The sequence below is a fragment of the Diceros bicornis genome, chromosome 14 (genome assembly GCF_020826845.1).
Source record: "Diceros bicornis minor isolate mBicDic1 chromosome 14, mDicBic1.mat.cur, whole genome shotgun sequence".
Classification (NCBI taxonomy): Eukaryota; Metazoa; Chordata; class Mammalia; order Perissodactyla; family Rhinocerotidae; genus Diceros; species Diceros bicornis.
In genome coordinates this window covers 22,489,533-22,505,156 of record NC_080753.1, presented here as the reverse complement: position 1 = coordinate 22,505,156, position 15,624 = coordinate 22,489,533, and the positions used below count along the sequence as shown (strand labels likewise).

At 48.6% G+C, this 15,624-nt stretch overlaps 2 protein-coding genes across 8 annotated transcripts in view; one reads left to right on the top strand and one right to left on the bottom strand.

Moving 5' to 3' along the window:
• CUL9 (cullin 9) overlaps positions 1 to 4,006 on the top strand; it is a 36,752-nt gene extending 32,746 nt beyond the window's left edge. For 5 of the 7 annotated variants that reach the window (XM_058554326.1, XM_058554325.1, XM_058554323.1 and 2 more), the window contains exons 33-41: positions 104 to 268; positions 494 to 657; positions 1,030 to 1,123; positions 1,650 to 1,724; positions 1,860 to 1,970; positions 2,142 to 2,259; positions 2,687 to 2,820; positions 3,493 to 3,566; positions 3,652 to 4,006. In XM_058554326.1, coding sequence (XP_058410309.1) covers positions 104 to 268; positions 494 to 657; positions 1,030 to 1,123; positions 1,650 to 1,724; positions 1,860 to 1,970; positions 2,142 to 2,259; positions 2,687 to 2,820; positions 3,493 to 3,566; positions 3,652 to 3,853 — 1,137 coding nt within the window. In that variant the 3' untranslated portion in view covers positions 3,854 to 4,006. Of the gene's footprint in view, positions 1 to 103; positions 269 to 493; positions 658 to 1,029; positions 1,124 to 1,649; positions 1,725 to 1,859; positions 1,971 to 2,141; positions 2,260 to 2,686; positions 2,821 to 3,492; positions 3,567 to 3,651 lie in introns of those variants that run through there. The other 2 variants (XM_058554322.1, XM_058554327.1) reach the window with 2 other exon arrangements.
• Positions 4,007 to 4,432: 426 nt separating this feature from the next.
• DNPH1 (2'-deoxynucleoside 5'-phosphate N-hydrolase 1) lies at positions 4,433 to 6,943 on the bottom strand. Its single transcript, XM_058554328.1, has 4 exons — positions 6,752 to 6,943; positions 5,115 to 5,183; positions 4,874 to 4,984; positions 4,433 to 4,685 (listed from the first exon to the last, which is right to left on the bottom strand). The coding sequence occupies exons 1-4, from the start codon at positions 6,933 to 6,935 to the stop codon at positions 4,537 to 4,539; spliced, it is 513 nt and encodes a 170-aa protein (XP_058410311.1). The 5' UTR covers positions 6,936 to 6,943; the 3' UTR covers positions 4,433 to 4,536.
• Positions 6,944 to 15,624: the final 8,681 nt, after the last annotated feature.

Genomic DNA, 15,624 nt, shown 5'->3' with positions numbered 1-15,624 from the left:
AGCAGGCCCAGGGAATGGGCTGACGTGTGGGGCGCTAGGGGTCCTGCAGGTGTGGCATCCTGGAGAGCCAGGCCCTTACCTCCTGGCACCTACGTCCCCACAGTATGAGAAGGCCCTCCTGCGTGGCTACGTGGAAAGCTGCTCCAACCTGACCTGGTGCACCAACCCCCAGGGCTGCGACCGCATCCTGTGCCGCCAGGGCCTGGGCTGTGGGACCACCTGCTCCAAGTGTGGCTGGGCCTCCTGCTTCAACTGTAGCTTCCCTGAGGTGGGCCCTGACCCTGAGCCAGAATCCACACCCCTCCCCTGCTCCACACCCCTCCCTGTCCCCCACACACAGACTCTGCCTTCTGCTTATCCTCTGCCACCCAGGTGAGCTCTGTTCCTCCTCCTCTAGTCCTCCAAATGCGACCTCCCTCCCTCTCGCATGCACACCAGCAGTGCCACCCTCAGTAAGGGATCGGCTGTGTCCTCACCACCCCTCCTGCTCTAGGCACACTACCCTGCCAGCTGTGGCCACATGTCTCAGTGGGTCGACGATGGCGGCTACTACGATGGCATGAGCGTGGAGGCCCAGAGCAAACACCTGGCCAAGCTCATCTCCAAGCGCTGTCCCAGCTGTCAGGCTCCCATTGAGAAGAATGAGGGCTGTCTGCAGTAAGAAGGGGGTGCTGTGGGCAACGGCGGAGTGGGAGGGCACGGGAGAGGCTGGGAGGCCTGGCAGTAAGGAAGGGGCCATGGAGCTTACTGGAAAGCTCAGCAAACAAGGGCCATTAGTCAGCCAGCCCTCTCTTGGCACCCTCCAGAGTGATTCCTGGATCTTAATGTTCCTTCCCCCACTTTTAAGGCTACACTGTATGGGGGAATTCAGAAACAAGGGTGCATTCAGTAGGGATTGGTAAGATTGAGGAGACTATAAGGGCATGTGAGGGGCTGGGGCATCTTCAGTGTTCCATCCAGGCCCTTGGCATTCCTGGTGTGGCCCTGGCCAGAGGCACGAGCCCTCTGACCAGCCAGCTTCCTCCATAGCATGACCTGTGCCAAATGTAACCATGGATTCTGCTGGCGCTGCCTCAAGTCCTGGAAGCCGAATCACAAGGACTATTACAACTGCTCTGCCATGGTGAGGGGCGGGCCCTAGGAGGAGGGCAGAGGCCCGAGGGCAGTCAGGATGGGCAGAGAGGGCTCTGTGTGCAGAACAGCCAGGCAGCTCTTGGGACAAAGGCTCAGTGGGGGGAAGACAGAAGCCCCCTGCACCTATAGGTGCTGGGAGGTCTGTCCTAGGAGGTCTGCACAGGGACCCTCAGCCCCAGAATCGGACTTCTCACCCCAAGATGGCTCCAGAAACGGCGTTCTCCGGCGGGCTGGGCATTCTCAGGAGGCCTCGGGACAGAGAGGAGAAGAGCAAGGACCCTGAGCCAGAGGCTGGCTCCTCTGCTTAGTGTGTGGCTGTGGGTTTACTTGTCCAAGCCGCAGCATCCTCATCCGAAAAAGGGGATAAGAATATGACCCACCTCAGACAGTTATGAGGATTAAATGAAGAAATCTGGGTGAAGCATCAAAAGGCCTCCCAGAACGGTAGCTAGCCTGATTACTAACCCTGTCCTGCCCAACAAACGACCGACAGCCCTGCACTGTGTCCTTACCAGGTAAGCAAAGCAGCCCGCCAGGAGAAGCGGTTTCAGGACTATAACGAGAGGTGTACTTTCCATCACCAGGCCCGGGTGAGCAGCTCCATGAGGTCAGAGGGCTGGGGTGGATGGCTGGGAGGGGCCCAAGGCCTGAATAGGATGGGTGCTGTTCTGACCGGGTGGGGCAGGGCTGCAAGCACCAGCGCTGATCCGCCTTCCTCTGCACAGGTGTTTGCTGTGAACTTGCGGAACCGTGTATCTGCCATCCACGAGGTGCCCCCACCCAAATCCTTCACCTTCCTCAGCGACGCCTGCCGGGGACTGGAGCAGGCTCGAAAGGTTGTAAAGGTTGTGGCCGGTGGGGAAGGGGGAGGAGAGGGATGTGCCAAGGGGGTCTGGTGGGCTGGGCTGCTTTCCTCTAACCTTCCTAGATGGAGAGAATGAGGAGGGAGCCGGTGGAGGGGAGAAGCCACGCCTCAGCAGGGACAGGGCTGACCCGGGGTCCCCTAGGTGCTGGCCTATGCCTGCGTGTACAGCTTCTACAACCAGGACACGGAGCACATGGACGTGGTGGAGCAGCAGACCGAGAACCTGGAGCTGCACACCAATGCCCTGCAGATCCTCCTTGGTGAGGCCCGGCCCCCCTGCCTGGTCAGTCCTTTCTCCTGCCCAGTTCTCCCCTCTGAGCATCCCATCCCAACAGACAAACAGGTGGATGAAACAGCGCCCCCCCGACCCCCGCTCCCCACCCTCACTCCGTCCTCTTACTCTTCCTACTTCTTCATAGCCTTATCACCATCGGCCTTTTACAGTTCCGGTGTGAAGGTACACAGTGCGTGCTGTAGGTGCCTAAGGGCACAGATCTTCCCCTGACCTTGTATTTCATTGCGATCTGTCCCCCACCCTAGAATGTGAGCCCCAAGAGAATGCCTGTATAGAGCTGTGTCTGGGAGGTGTTGGTAGAACTCGGTAGAGGTTCAGTAGGTGTTGGCTGAAGGCAGGAATGGAAGGAATGAAAGAAGGGAGGGAGCCCCTGTGCCCTGCCCCCTCTGCAGAGGAGACCCTGCTGCGGTGCCAAGACCTGGCCTCCTCCCTGCGCCTCCTGCGGGCGGACTGCCTCAACACGGGCCTGGAGCTGCTCCGGCGGATCCAGGAAAGGCTGCTCGCTATCCTGCAGCATTCCACCCAGGTATGCTCCCCCAGCCCTGGACCTCCTGTGCCCAGCACAGCCCCTGCCCGGGGGAAGTCCAGAAGGAAAGGCAGCAAGGGTGAACAGATGTTTGGAGACCTGGGTGTGCGTCCCAGCTCCTAGGCCAGCCTGCTGGATGCTGTTGGACCCTGCCTCTTAACCGCCTGGCATTTCCTATAAAATAAAGGAGTTAGCCAAGATTTGGCCAGATGCTTGCTCATCAGAATCACTTGGGTAACTTTTTCAGACATATTTCCCAGATATAGATTCAGAATCCCAGGAGTGGGGGCCAGGGGATTGGGATCCACTGGAGTAAGGGATCTCTGAGGTTCTTTCCAGCTGTAATACACTATGAAGCTTGCCCTCAGGGAGCTTACAGACTAGTAAGTAACTTGGACAGAAAAGACATGAGCATACACTATAGGCTCCTGAAGCACAGGGTAGTGTGCCTCACGGTCGTGTCCTGTGTCCCTGAAGACACCTAGGAGTTAGATTACACACAGGCGGGGGCTTGTGAGGTGCTGTGGTGAGGGAGGGAGAGGAGGAGGGAGCATTCCTGCCAGGGGCCTGGCACCTAGTAGGCCCTCAGAGAACGTGGGTGAAGGAATGCTGGGCACAGAGGCCCAGTGACCTCTGCTCTTCTACTCCCTGCATCCTCCGTCTCCTGGCCAGGATTTCCGGATTGGTCTCCAGAGTCCAATGTTAGAGGCCTGGGAGGCGAAAGGATCCAATTTGCCCGGCCATCAGTGAGTAGGGTGGGCAGAGGCACGGAGGGGGAGTGGGAGATGCCTGGCTTCCTGTGGGGCTGAGTGTGCCGCCCTTTCTCCCTAGGCCCCAGGGCTCCTCGGGGCTGGAGGTGGAGGAGGAAGAAGAGGAGGAGGACGATGAGGATGATGTACCTGAGTGGCAGCAGGACGAGTTTGATGAGGAGCTGGACAATGACAGCTTCTCCTACGATGAGGAGTCTGAGAACCTGGACCGGGAGACTTTCTTCTTTGGTGATGAAGAGGACGATGATGAGGCCTACGACTGAGGGGGCAGGATGCAGGGAACACCTGGGGCCACCCCAGAGTCACAGGGCCTTGGGGGCAGGGAGTTCACCGCTTCCCACTGTTGTGGGGGGAGGCAATTCCCAGCATCTGCAGCACCTTCTTCTGTTTACTGAATAAATGTCTTTTTTCACATACTTCTCTGGAAGCAGGCTGGGCAGCTTCCCCAAAGGCCAGCTTCAACTCCTGGCCCTCCCACACACCCAACCCTCCTCATTCTTTACTGTTTTCTTCAGACCTCTAGACTCTTCTGTCCTCAGAGAAAGCCCAAAGCAGACCCATCTGACCTAAGCTGATAAAGGGAAATGAAGGTCCACATGGTACAGAGCCAGGTGCAGGCGTGTCCACTTGACCCAGACGCAGCCCAGCATCAGAGGAGACAGAGAGGACCGGCTCTCCCCAAACTCTTAAATGTTCCTGGCAGGGGCTTGAGGGCATTAGGAAGTATCCTCCTCTTGGGGGCCTATAGACTTTTAAAGAGTCTCTCTACATTTTAAAGTGGAGTGGGGTGCAAAGAGGATATTACTGAGGACCTGCCCCGCCCCACCACATATACAGACATGTTAGAATTTTAAACATACCTTTTAATTTGGTACTGGGGCTAAGGGGCAGGAATAGTACTAGAGCAGAGTCTAGGATTCAAAGAATTTAATAAAGTGGGGTTAAGTCAAGCAGTTGGGTCAGAGGAGGCAGCCACATGCTCAGGAGGATCAGCCTCAAAGTATCGATCCAGCATGGCCTCCACCTCGCCCTCTTCGTAGTCCCACACCTGGAACCGCGCGCCATCTGCTGCTCCTCGGATCATGGCTGAAAGCACTGGGAAGGGTGGAGGAGGGTGAAGGTGCTTCCCTTCCATGCTCCCCCCTCTCCGCTCCCTTCCTCGTCCCTTTTTGGGGGTAGGCACTGTACTCAGAGCCCCCTAAGCAAGGAGCTAAGCCAGGCTGGGTCCTCAGAAAGCTGGGGAGGGAGGGAGGGAGTGGCCATCCAGGGCTGGGAGCGCTCACCTCGGCCAGACTGCGGGCGGAACAGGCACAGGATTGGCTTATTGAGGGCCACGGCCCGGCCCAGCTCATAGCCTACACCCAGGGATGGCTGGGTCACTTCGGCCACGACCACTGGGAAGAAAGGTGAGATGAGGCTCAGTATCTGGGTTCTCTAGGGAGTCCCTTCTAGGTGGGAGGCCAGGCATGTCCAGGGGATCTAACACCCCAGAGGAGTTTGCGGGTGGGAGGGAGAGCCACTCACCGTCTGCCTGCTGCAGCCAGGCCAGGTCCTGCTCATGGATGAGCCTGTCATCCCCAGCAACCTCTTCCCCTGTGGTGGAGGGAAAGCTGGTCAAGGCCAAGCCCCCGCCCCCGGGTTCAGTCTTCAGTCCCTCTCCTCTGTCCTTGCCACCCCCATATCCACCCTGCTCAGGGAGGGAGGTGTATTAGATGACCTCCGAGGGCCTGCCCAACACCAAGATTCCATGAAAAGGAGTGAGGAAATGGAACAGCTGCACGAAAAATTCACTCCTTTGCAAGGTGGGATGTGTGATTAGGGCCAGATGAGTGATGCAGATGAGATTACGGGACAGACTAACTCACTGGGTCAGAGTCATTAGAAGTGGAGAGGAGGAGGATGGCACCCCAGGTGGCCAAAGGGGCAGGCAGCGGCAAGAGACTGGCCCATGCAAGGAAAGGATGGAGAACAACTAAAGCCTAATGGAGTGGCTTCAGGCTTTGGTGCCAGGCTTTGGTGGGACCAGAACCGCTTGAGAACTTGACAAGAGTCCGGGCCACTTCAGGAGCTCTCCAGGTGATTCTGAGACTCACCAAACTTCGAGAACCACTGCCTGAATGCAAAGCATGACCAGCAGGAGGCGGTGGGAGCGAAGGTAGGAGAGGGGTACTGGGGTCCAAGGGTCAGGAGCTCAGCCATCCAGCTGGGTTAAACATTACCCACTAGGACCTGAGGCTTACAGTCACCAGCCTCAGCAGAATCACTGGAGAACTTGTTAAAAATACATTCTAAGTCTTCATCCCAGACCACTCTATGAGAATCGGCATTTTAAACAAGCTCCCTCAGATCATATTTGGGCACACTAAAGTTCGAGAACCTGAGGCAGGGGTGGAGATGCCCTGAAACCAACGAACCTTAAGCTTCAGGGTCGCTCACTTGCACAGACCCTTTCCAGCGCCCTAGCCATTTTGTTTTGTGATTTCATCTTTTAAAAGGAGTCTCCCAGAATTACATTAGGTCCCACAAATCCTGGGCAACGGGGAACCACTTAAGGTTTTCTGAGCAGCAGTACAAGAGTTCTGGGCACAATTTTCAAAATAACAAGAGTCAGCGAGATTCCAGACTAACAGATCAAAGCCATGCATTAGAAAGACTCAGCAGCCGGGAAGAGCAGAACACAACAGTAACTGCCCGATCAAAGGGCGCGAGACAGACGGTGGTCAGAGAACTGGGGTGGATACCCAGACGGCAAAGGGGGAAGCAGGAGGATAAGCTTTGTCATAGGTGGGGGAGAAGATGCAGCGGGTGAGGTGGGAACTGAAGCAGTCCCGTCCACTCCCATTCCGCTCGTCCCTACAAACGCCCCTGGAAAGAGCTGAAGAAAGTTCTGAAGTCCTTCTTTCTGAAGAAAGAAGGAACCACAGGTCAAGATGATAACTGAATGCGGAGACTGGGCTCACACCCGCTGGTGTATTCGGACACACGAGGTCTGAGCCCTGACTCCTTATCTTGGGCAGGGAGGCGGGCTCCGCGCCGTGGGGACGCGCGGCGGAGTGGCGGGCGGCCGCCGCCTGGGCGGGTGCAGTTTCGGGGGCGGGACCGGGGCCCGACCCCTCCCCCGTCCGCCCTGCCGCCCGCGCCCCGCGCCCCGGCGGCCTCACCGCGCGCACCCAGCTCGGGGGCCGCCACATGCTCGGTGAGCACGGCCCCGAAGCGCCGCAGCCGCGACACGATCCGCTCGTACAGCACCCGGTCCTCGCGTCCGCCGCGGATGCTCCCGCAGAAGTACACGGCCCGGCGGCCCGGCTCCCCGCGCTCCCGCGCGCCAGCCACCATGGCCGCCATCCCCGCCGCCGCCGCCCACTTTCCCCCGCCAGGGGGCGTCAGCCCGCGTCCACGTGACCCGGCCCGCCCCAGGCGAGAGGCCCCGGTTCCCGAGGGTCCACACCTGTGAAATGGGGGCGAGTGGGGAGGATGGTATTACCATCTACACGCTGACGACACCCTCGAGCGGCACCCCACCGCCTCCCGGACTTCTTAACTTTAACTTGGCCAGGCGGACCTTGGCCAGGCGTGGTCCTCCCCACCTCACCCACTTCTGCTCCCTTCCGCCCCGCAGTCTTCCCGATCTCATCCTCCCAGCTGCTCAGGCCCAAAACCTTGGAGTCATTCTCGACTCTTCCCTTTCTCTCAAACCCTACATCCAATCCATTCACAACTCCCGTCGGTTCTCCCTTCTGTTTCCAGAATCGGACGCCCACCCACCACCTCCACTCACCACCATCGTCCAAGCCTCCACCACCTCTCCCAACAGTCTCCTCACAGCCATCCCCACTTCCCTGCTACAGGCTGGTCTCCGTGCAGCAGCCAGGCTGACCCTGTGAACACAATAGTTAGGTCATGACCCTCGTCTGCTCAAGCTCTCCAGTGGCTCGCATCTCACTTGAGGTAAAACCCCAAAACTCCACAGTGGCCCACCAGGCCCCGCATGATCTGGTGGCTCTCTAACCTCTCCAACCCCAGCTCCTGTTACTCTCACTCACTTTTCTGCAGCCATGCTGGTTTTCCTGGCTGTTCCTCAAGCTGCTGGCCATGCCCTTGCCTCACAGCCTTTGCATTTGCTTTTCCTGGAACCCCCTTCCCCCAGGTAGCTCCCTGGATGACTCCCTCACCTCCTCCAAGTCTGCTCACAGGTCACCTTCCCTGACCACCCTCTTCAGTATGGCAGTCTCCCATCCCCAGTACTCCCATCAGCCCTCCCTGCCTTGCCTTTCCTCCTTCTCATGTACCATGTAATTTATTAATTTTGTTGTATGTCTTCCTGCACCCAGTAGAATGTAAGTCCCCAGGAGGGCAGGAATTTGTATCTCTTTTGTTCACGCTGTATCCCTGGCTGCTAGAACTGTGCCTGCCTGGCACATAGGAAACATTTATCAAATATTTGTTGAATGAATGAGTGGATTAAATGAGAAGTTACATTTGACAGCACTTTGTGATTAATCTGCTCAGCCCTATAGTAGGCTGACAGAAGCAGGATCCTCAGGGAGACACCATTGCTCACTGGTAATAACAATGATTTTCTATTCATTTTATTATGAAATATTTCCCTTCATTTTATTATAAAAGTAACACAAATATAGGACAAAAAATTCAAATGGAGCAAGAGAGTACACAGTGGGAAGTGAGTCCTGAGACTGCAATCCCATTCCCCAGAGGAAAGCACCATCGGTAGTTTCTTCTGAATTCTTCCTGAATGATAACTATAAAATACCAAAGAATGGAGTTACAGAGCAGACACAATAATAATTTTTAAAAATGCAAAAGACACAAAGAGAAGGCAAAAAGATTTCAGGATATAACTGTCCTCTGATGGGCCAGCCACAGAGACACAGACCATGGGGCAAATGTGTATACAGAGTTGTGCACTAGAGCCCCCAGGCACCTGCTCACACACACACTCACACATGCACCTTCAGGAAGGAAGCCTCATGTGCCAGATGACTTGATCCTTCACCCTCCTTATCCTCGCTCCCACCTTCCCCCCGGTTCTCCCCACAGATGGGGAACACACATGCATATATACACACAGAGCATCTTGTTTCTGCCTCTGTGTCTTAAAGAAGATAAACCAGCTTCCGTCTCCCTAGGGTCGACACCTCTGATGCGGCTGGCATCCCCTCTGCACCTCAGGCTGAAGAAGAAAGAGTAGAAGGGCATAGAAGTATTTTGTCTGTTTCTCCAGAGGGGAGACAAGGCCCTGAGACTGGTTCTGTATCCACCATTAGTTGGGTGAGGATGCAGAGCCAGCCGTGGCTTCCAGCTCAGATCCTCTGGCTCCGTGCAGAGAGGCCTGAGTTGGAGGAACGGGGCATTAAGTGATGGGATAGGGAAACGAGGACGGTGGGCAGTATAACTAGGCAGCGTGATGGGGGAAAATATCTCACCAGGTGACAGGAGGCCAGGATTAAGTCCTAATTCGGTTACTTGCTAGCTCTGTGACCTTGGTCAGGCCCTTAAACCCTCTGAGCCTCAGTTTCCTCATCTATAGGATTAGTAAGAAACGTTATCCTGCCTTACTTACGCCCTTTGTTTGAATGTGGTGCAATTCAGGTAAAGTATGTGAAAGCACTTTACAAACCACAGAGTGCTATAGAAATGTAAGTCATTGTTCAATTCAACAGAATTGTTTTCATTATGGAAAATATCAAACTTGTGTACTAGTAGAGAGAATAGCAAAAGGCTACACACCGTATGATTCCATTTAAATAAAATGTCCAGAAGCGGCATATTTAGAGAGACAGAAAGCAGACGAGTGCAGGGCTGGGGTGGGAGTGGGAATTGACTACAGAGGGCACAAGGAAACTTTTGGGGTGATGGAAATGGTCTAAAACTGGGTTGTAGTGATGATTGCACAATTCTATAAATATTAGTAAATTGTACACTTACAACTGGTGAATTTTATTGGTGTGTAAATTATACCTCATAAAGCTGTTTTTTATTTTTATTTTATTTATTTATTTCTATTTTTTTTAACAGTTTTATTTATTTATTTATTTGTGAGGAAGATCAGCCCTGAGCTAACATCCATGCTAATCCTCTTTTTGCTGAGGAAGACTGGCTCTGAGCTAACATCTATATAAAGCTGTTTTTTAAAAAGCAAAAATAAAGTACAGAAAATAGTAAAAAATACAATGAGATTCAACAATTATCCATTTATGGCCAATCTTGTTTCATCTATACCCATATCCAATTTCCTTTCTGTACTATTTTGATGCAAATTCAAACTCACATTATTTCATTTGTAAATATTTTAATATGTGTCTCTAAAAGATACTCTTTTTTTAAAAAATGTAACCAAAATACCATTATCACAGCTAAAAAATTTAACAAGATTTTTTTAACATCATCAAATATTCCATCAGTGTTCAAATCGCCAATTGTCTTAGAAATGTTATGAATGTTGGTTTACAGTTTATTTGTTTAAAAGCAGGAGCCACATAAAGTCCACATGTTCTGATTGGTCGATGTGTCTTTTAAGTCTGTTTTAATCAACACGCTCCCCCTGTGTTTACTCCACCCCCCACTGCAGAGTTTCCTACAATCTGGAGTTTGCTAATGTCCCTATAGTGTCATTTAAAGTGTTCCTCTGTCCTGTAAATTGGAATTGGATCTAGAGGCTTGATCATATTCAGATTTAATTTTGGGCAAGACTACTTCACAGGTGGTGGTGTGTACTCCCATCATGGGGAACATAATGTCTGGATGTCTCTCTTTTTGGATATTAGCAACCATTGATGCCCAGATCGATTCATTTATTCATTCATTCAACGGGGACATACTAATGCAAATGTTTTTGTTATAAAATAAAACCCACCTGCAGACAACTTAAAAGCACCACCTTAAAGCAAATGAATTATTGTAAGACAAATCCTCTTGTAACCACCATTCATGTCAAGAAATATATCTTCAGCCACCCAGAAGTTTCCATGTACCCCATCCCGATCACAGCCTCCTTACTCCCTCCAAAAGTAACCACTGCTCTTGGTGTGATCGTAAGGACGAAAAAGGACATAAATAAATTCCCTTATGTTTCTTTACAGTTTTATCACCCAAATGTGTATCCCTAGTCGTGTGGTTTGACCTTACTTGGTTTTTATATGCCTGTTAAGTCTCTTTTAATCTACAGCTTTGGGGATACATTTTTTTTAAGCATTTTTGTGTGAGACACTCATTGGGCACTAAAGGAGCTACAAAAAGGAGTAAAGAGTCTGAGACTTTAGCCCTGGTTGGCTTTGGGAAAGGCCAGCCTTAGCTCAAGAATTGAAGTCAGATTAAAGCCATGCAGTGACATGCAAAGAGTTGAACGATTCAAAGGAAGCAGAAATCAAGCATGTGGAGGATCCCTTCCAGTTTGTCCTCACACTCCTGCCATTTTAAAACCCAGAGCAAACATCTGCTTCCGGTCGAGAAGGAGTAGGGGGACCAGATTTACCCTCCTGTGTTTTTTGTTTGTTTGTTTTCCAAATGTGACTTTCCTTTCTCAGATATGTTTAGAGGAAACAGAGTTGAGAATCTTTGCCCTCATGTACACTCTGTCCACCTTACCCGGGTACATTCTTAGTCTGATTTCCTCCCCACCCCAGTTGCTAGGAAGTTTGCTTGCTAGTGGCATCATTTATGATGGGAATTTTGTGAAAAGGGGGAACACCTGGACTCCTAGTCCTCTCTTCTGTGTCAGGCAGCTGTAGAGGCCAAAACAAAGAATTCAGCCCTAGTGCTCAATTTCAAATTTTCTTGTGAGTAATTATTAATTTTAAAATTTGTTACAAAATATATCAACTATGACAAAAGTATGGAGAATAGTATATCAAATATCCTTGTATTGACTACCCAGGTTTATCAAATCTTAAAATCTTATATCTATTTCAGATCTATATATGTATATTGTGTATTATATCTATTATAAACATTATGTAATATTTATCTATTATAATATTTATCTATTATATACATATATTACCTATTATGTATATAATAGACAAGATACATACATATATAATAGATATCTATGTATATAATAGATATGTCTAAAGTAGATATATATAATAGATAATATATTATTTATATTATATAGTAGATAGTCTATATGCACGTATACATTAGACCAAACTTGTTGGTTATATTTTTATTTTTCAAATCTTCTATATCTGTATTATTTTTCCCATTTGATTTATCAATTAGTGAGGTAATTTTGTTAAAATCTCCCTTTGACAGTGGATTTTAAATTTTTTCCTTGTAATTTTACCTATTTTTACTTTGTATTCTGAGACTGTTATTAGGTGAGCACAAGTTTAGAATTGTTATATGTTCTCAGTGGCATACTTTTTGTCCTGATGATGTGACTTACTTTTTTTGCTAATAAATTCTTTTGGACATATATATTTTTCTTTCTTTCTTTCTTTCTTTTTTTTTGTGAGGAAGATCAGCTCTGAGCTAACATCCATGCCAATCCTCCTCTTTTTGCTGAGGAAGACTGGCCCTGGGCTAACATCTGCACCCATCTTCCTCCACTTTATATGGGATGCCACCACAGCATGGCCTGACAAGCGGTGCATCGGTGCCCACCCGGGATCCAAACCTAGGCCACCAGCAGCGGAGCATGCACACTTAACCACTACACCATGGGGCCAGCCCCTATTTTTATTTCTTTAGTTTTGACATTTTTGTATTCCAAATGTGTCTCTAGTAATCAGCTCATACTTGCATTTTTAAAAAGTGGATGCTCTATTAATCAATGAATTTCATCCATTTATATTTATTGTAATTACTTACATGTTTGGATTTTTCCCTATTATCCTCTTTTGTGCTTTATATTTAGCGTGCTCTTTCCTCACTCTTTTTTTTTTTGTTTGTCATGCTTTCTCTTATGTGGATTTAAAAAAAATTTTTTGAGACATAATTGACATATAACATTGTATTAATTTTAGGTGTACAACATAATGATTTGATATATGTATATATTGTGAAATGATTACCACAATCAGTTTAGTTAACATCCATCACCATACATAGTCACCAATTTTTTTTTCTTGTGATAAGAACTTTTAAGATCTACTCTCTCAGCAACTTTCCTATATTCAATGCAATATTATTCACTATAGTCACATGCTGTACATTATATCCCCAGGACTTATTTATCTTATAAACAGAAGTTTGTACCTTTTGACCCCCTTCACTCACTTCGCCCACCTCCCACACCCCACCTCTGGCAACCACCAGTCTGTTCTCTGTATCTATGGTTTTTGTTTTTTTTGTTTTTTTAAGATTCCCCATATAAGTGATATCATACAGTATTTGTCTTTCTCTGACTTATTTTACTTAGCATAAAGCCCTCAAGATCTATCCATGTTGTCGAAAATGGCAGGATTTTCTTCTTTTTTATGGCTGAATAATATTCCATTGTGTGTATATACCACAACTTCTTTATCCGTTCACCCATTGATGGACACTTAGGTTGTTTTCATGTCTTGGCTATTGTAAATAATGCTATACTGAATATGGGGATGCTGATATCTCTTTGACATAGTGTTATTGTTTCCGTCAATATATTCGCAGAAGTGGAATTGCTGGTTCTTATGGTAGTTCTATTTTTAATTTTTTGAAGAACCTCCATACTGTTTTCCACAGTGGCTGGAACAATTTACAATCCCATCAATGGTGCACAAGAGTTCCCTTTTCTCCACATTCATGCCTGCATTTGTTATGTCTTGTCTTTTTGTGTGTGTGTGTGTGTGTGAGGAAGATCAGCCCTGTGATAACATCTGCCAATCTTCCTCTTTTTTTGCCGAGGAAGACTGGCCCTGGGCTAACATCCGTGCCTCATCTTCCTCCACTTTATATGGGACGCCGCCACAGCATGGCTTACCAAGCAGTGCGTCGGTGCGCGCCCGGGATCCGAACCGGCGAACTCCAGGCTGCTGCAGCAGAGCGCGCGCACTTAACCGCTTGTGCCACCCGGCCAGCCCCATCTCTTGTCTTTTTGATGATAGTCATTCTAACAGGCATGAGGTGATATTTCTTTGTGGTTCTGATTTGCATTTTCCTAATGACTAGTGATGCTGAACACATTTTCATGTTCCTGTTGGCCATTCGTATGTCTTCTTTGGAAAAATGTCTATTCGGGTTCTTTGCCCATTTTTAATTGGATTATTTGTTTTTGTTTTGTTACTGAGTTGTGTTAATTCTTTTTCCCATTCCGTAGGTTGTCTTTTCACTTTGTTGATGGTTTCTTTTGCTGTGCAGAAACTTTTTAGTTTGATGTGGTCCCACTTGTTTATTTTTCATTGTTGTTTTTGCTTGTGCTTTAGATGTCATATCCAAAAAAAATCATTACCAAGACCCACGACAAGGAGCTTTTTTACTATGTGTTCTTCTAGGAGTCTCATGGTTTCTGGTCTTACATTTTAGTCTTTAATTGATTTTGAGTTAATTTTTGTAAGTGGTGTAAGATAGGGATCCAGTTCCATTCTTTTACATGTGAATATCCAATTTTACCAGCACCATTTATTGAGGAGATTGTCTTTTCTCCACTGAGTATTCTTGGCTCCCTTGTCAAATATTAGTTGACTATATAGGCATGGGTTTATTTCTGGGCTCTCAATTCTGTTCCAGTGGTCTATGTGCCTGTTCTCATGCCAATACTCTACTGTTTTGATTACTATAGCTTTATAACATGGCTTGAAATCAGGAAGTGTGATGCCTCCCACTTTGTTCTGTCTCAGGATTGCTTTGGCTATTTGGGATCTTTTGTGGTTCCATATAAATTTTAGGATTTTTTTTCTACTTCTGTAAAAAATGCCATTAGAATCTTGACAGGGATTGCATTGAATTTATAGATGGCTTTGTGTAGTACGGTACATTTTCATTTGTACCATTTGTACATTTGTACCATTTGTACTATTGGCCATTTGTGTGTCTTTTTTGGAAAAATGTCTATTCAGATCCTCTGCCCATTTCTAAAGTGGACTGTTTGAATTTTTTTCTATTGAGTTGTATGAGGTCTTTATATATTTTATATGTTAACCCCTTATCAGACATATGATTTGCAAATATTTTCTCCCATTCCATTGCTTTTTCATTTTGTTGATGGTTGCCTTTGCTGTATACCCTCCCATGTTTAACAACCAAAAATCTGGGCAGAACGTATGAAACGATGATGTTTGAACATCAGCCATCAGGCAGCATAGGTGAGCAATCCCGAAGGACTGAAAACAAGCCAGGTGAGCTTTGCATTTGCCCCAGCACATTGCCTGCAGGGTTTCCAGACTGTAGCCTGGAGGAACCCAGGCTGAACCCGGCTGTCTCCTTGGGTTGAGGGGGCAGAGTGGAGAGTCCACGGAGGCCAAGGCAGCTAGTTTGTGGGACAGAGCACAGGATAGGAGAGAGAGCTCTGGAATCTTCAGAGAGTTCTCCGTGTCAGTCAGCTTAGGACTGATCAGCACACGTGCATGCGGAAATTCTCTAAGGTGGGAAAAGAACCATCTGAAAGGAGCAAAGTGAACAATCTCTGGAGTTCACACAGCAGTGGAAATAGTGCCTGTTCCCTTCACCGACGTGGACAACATCATAATTCATGGTGCGTGGGGTAAAGTATGCTGAAGGCTTTTGCCTCAGTGGTGGGGAAAAATTATCCCTAGACTAGAGGCTGCTCAGGTTACCCCTAATAAAGTTTAAAAAGTAAGACTTGAAAGGATCAAGCTGTTTCTAAGTAAATTAATTGCATCCTGGAATAAAGCTCAAGAATATTTACTGAAATACAAAAATATCCAGGATGAAAGGTAAAATTCACAATATTTGGCATCCAATAAAAAATTGTGGTACATGGGCCAGCCCTGTGGCTTAGTGGTTAAGTGCGCGCACTCCACTACTGGCGGCCCGGGTTCGGATCCCGGGCGCACACTGGTGCACCGCTTCTCCGGCCATGCTGAGGCTGCATCCCACGTACAGCAACTAGAAGGATGTTCATCTATGACAT

Coding starts and splice junctions, on each gene's coding strand:
- DNPH1 (XM_058554328.1), bottom strand. CDS start 6,935: ATGGCGGCCATGGTGGCTGGCGCGCGGGAGCGCGGGGAGCCGGGCCGC. Junction 5,184..6,751: donor CCCCGAGCTGGGTGCGCGCG/GTGAGGCCGCCG, acceptor CCTCCACCACAG/GGGAAGAGGTTGCTGGGGAT. Junction 4,686..4,873: donor CCGCCCGCAGTCTGGCCGAG/GTGAGCGCTCCC, acceptor CACCCTTCCCAG/TGCTTTCAGCCATGATCCGA.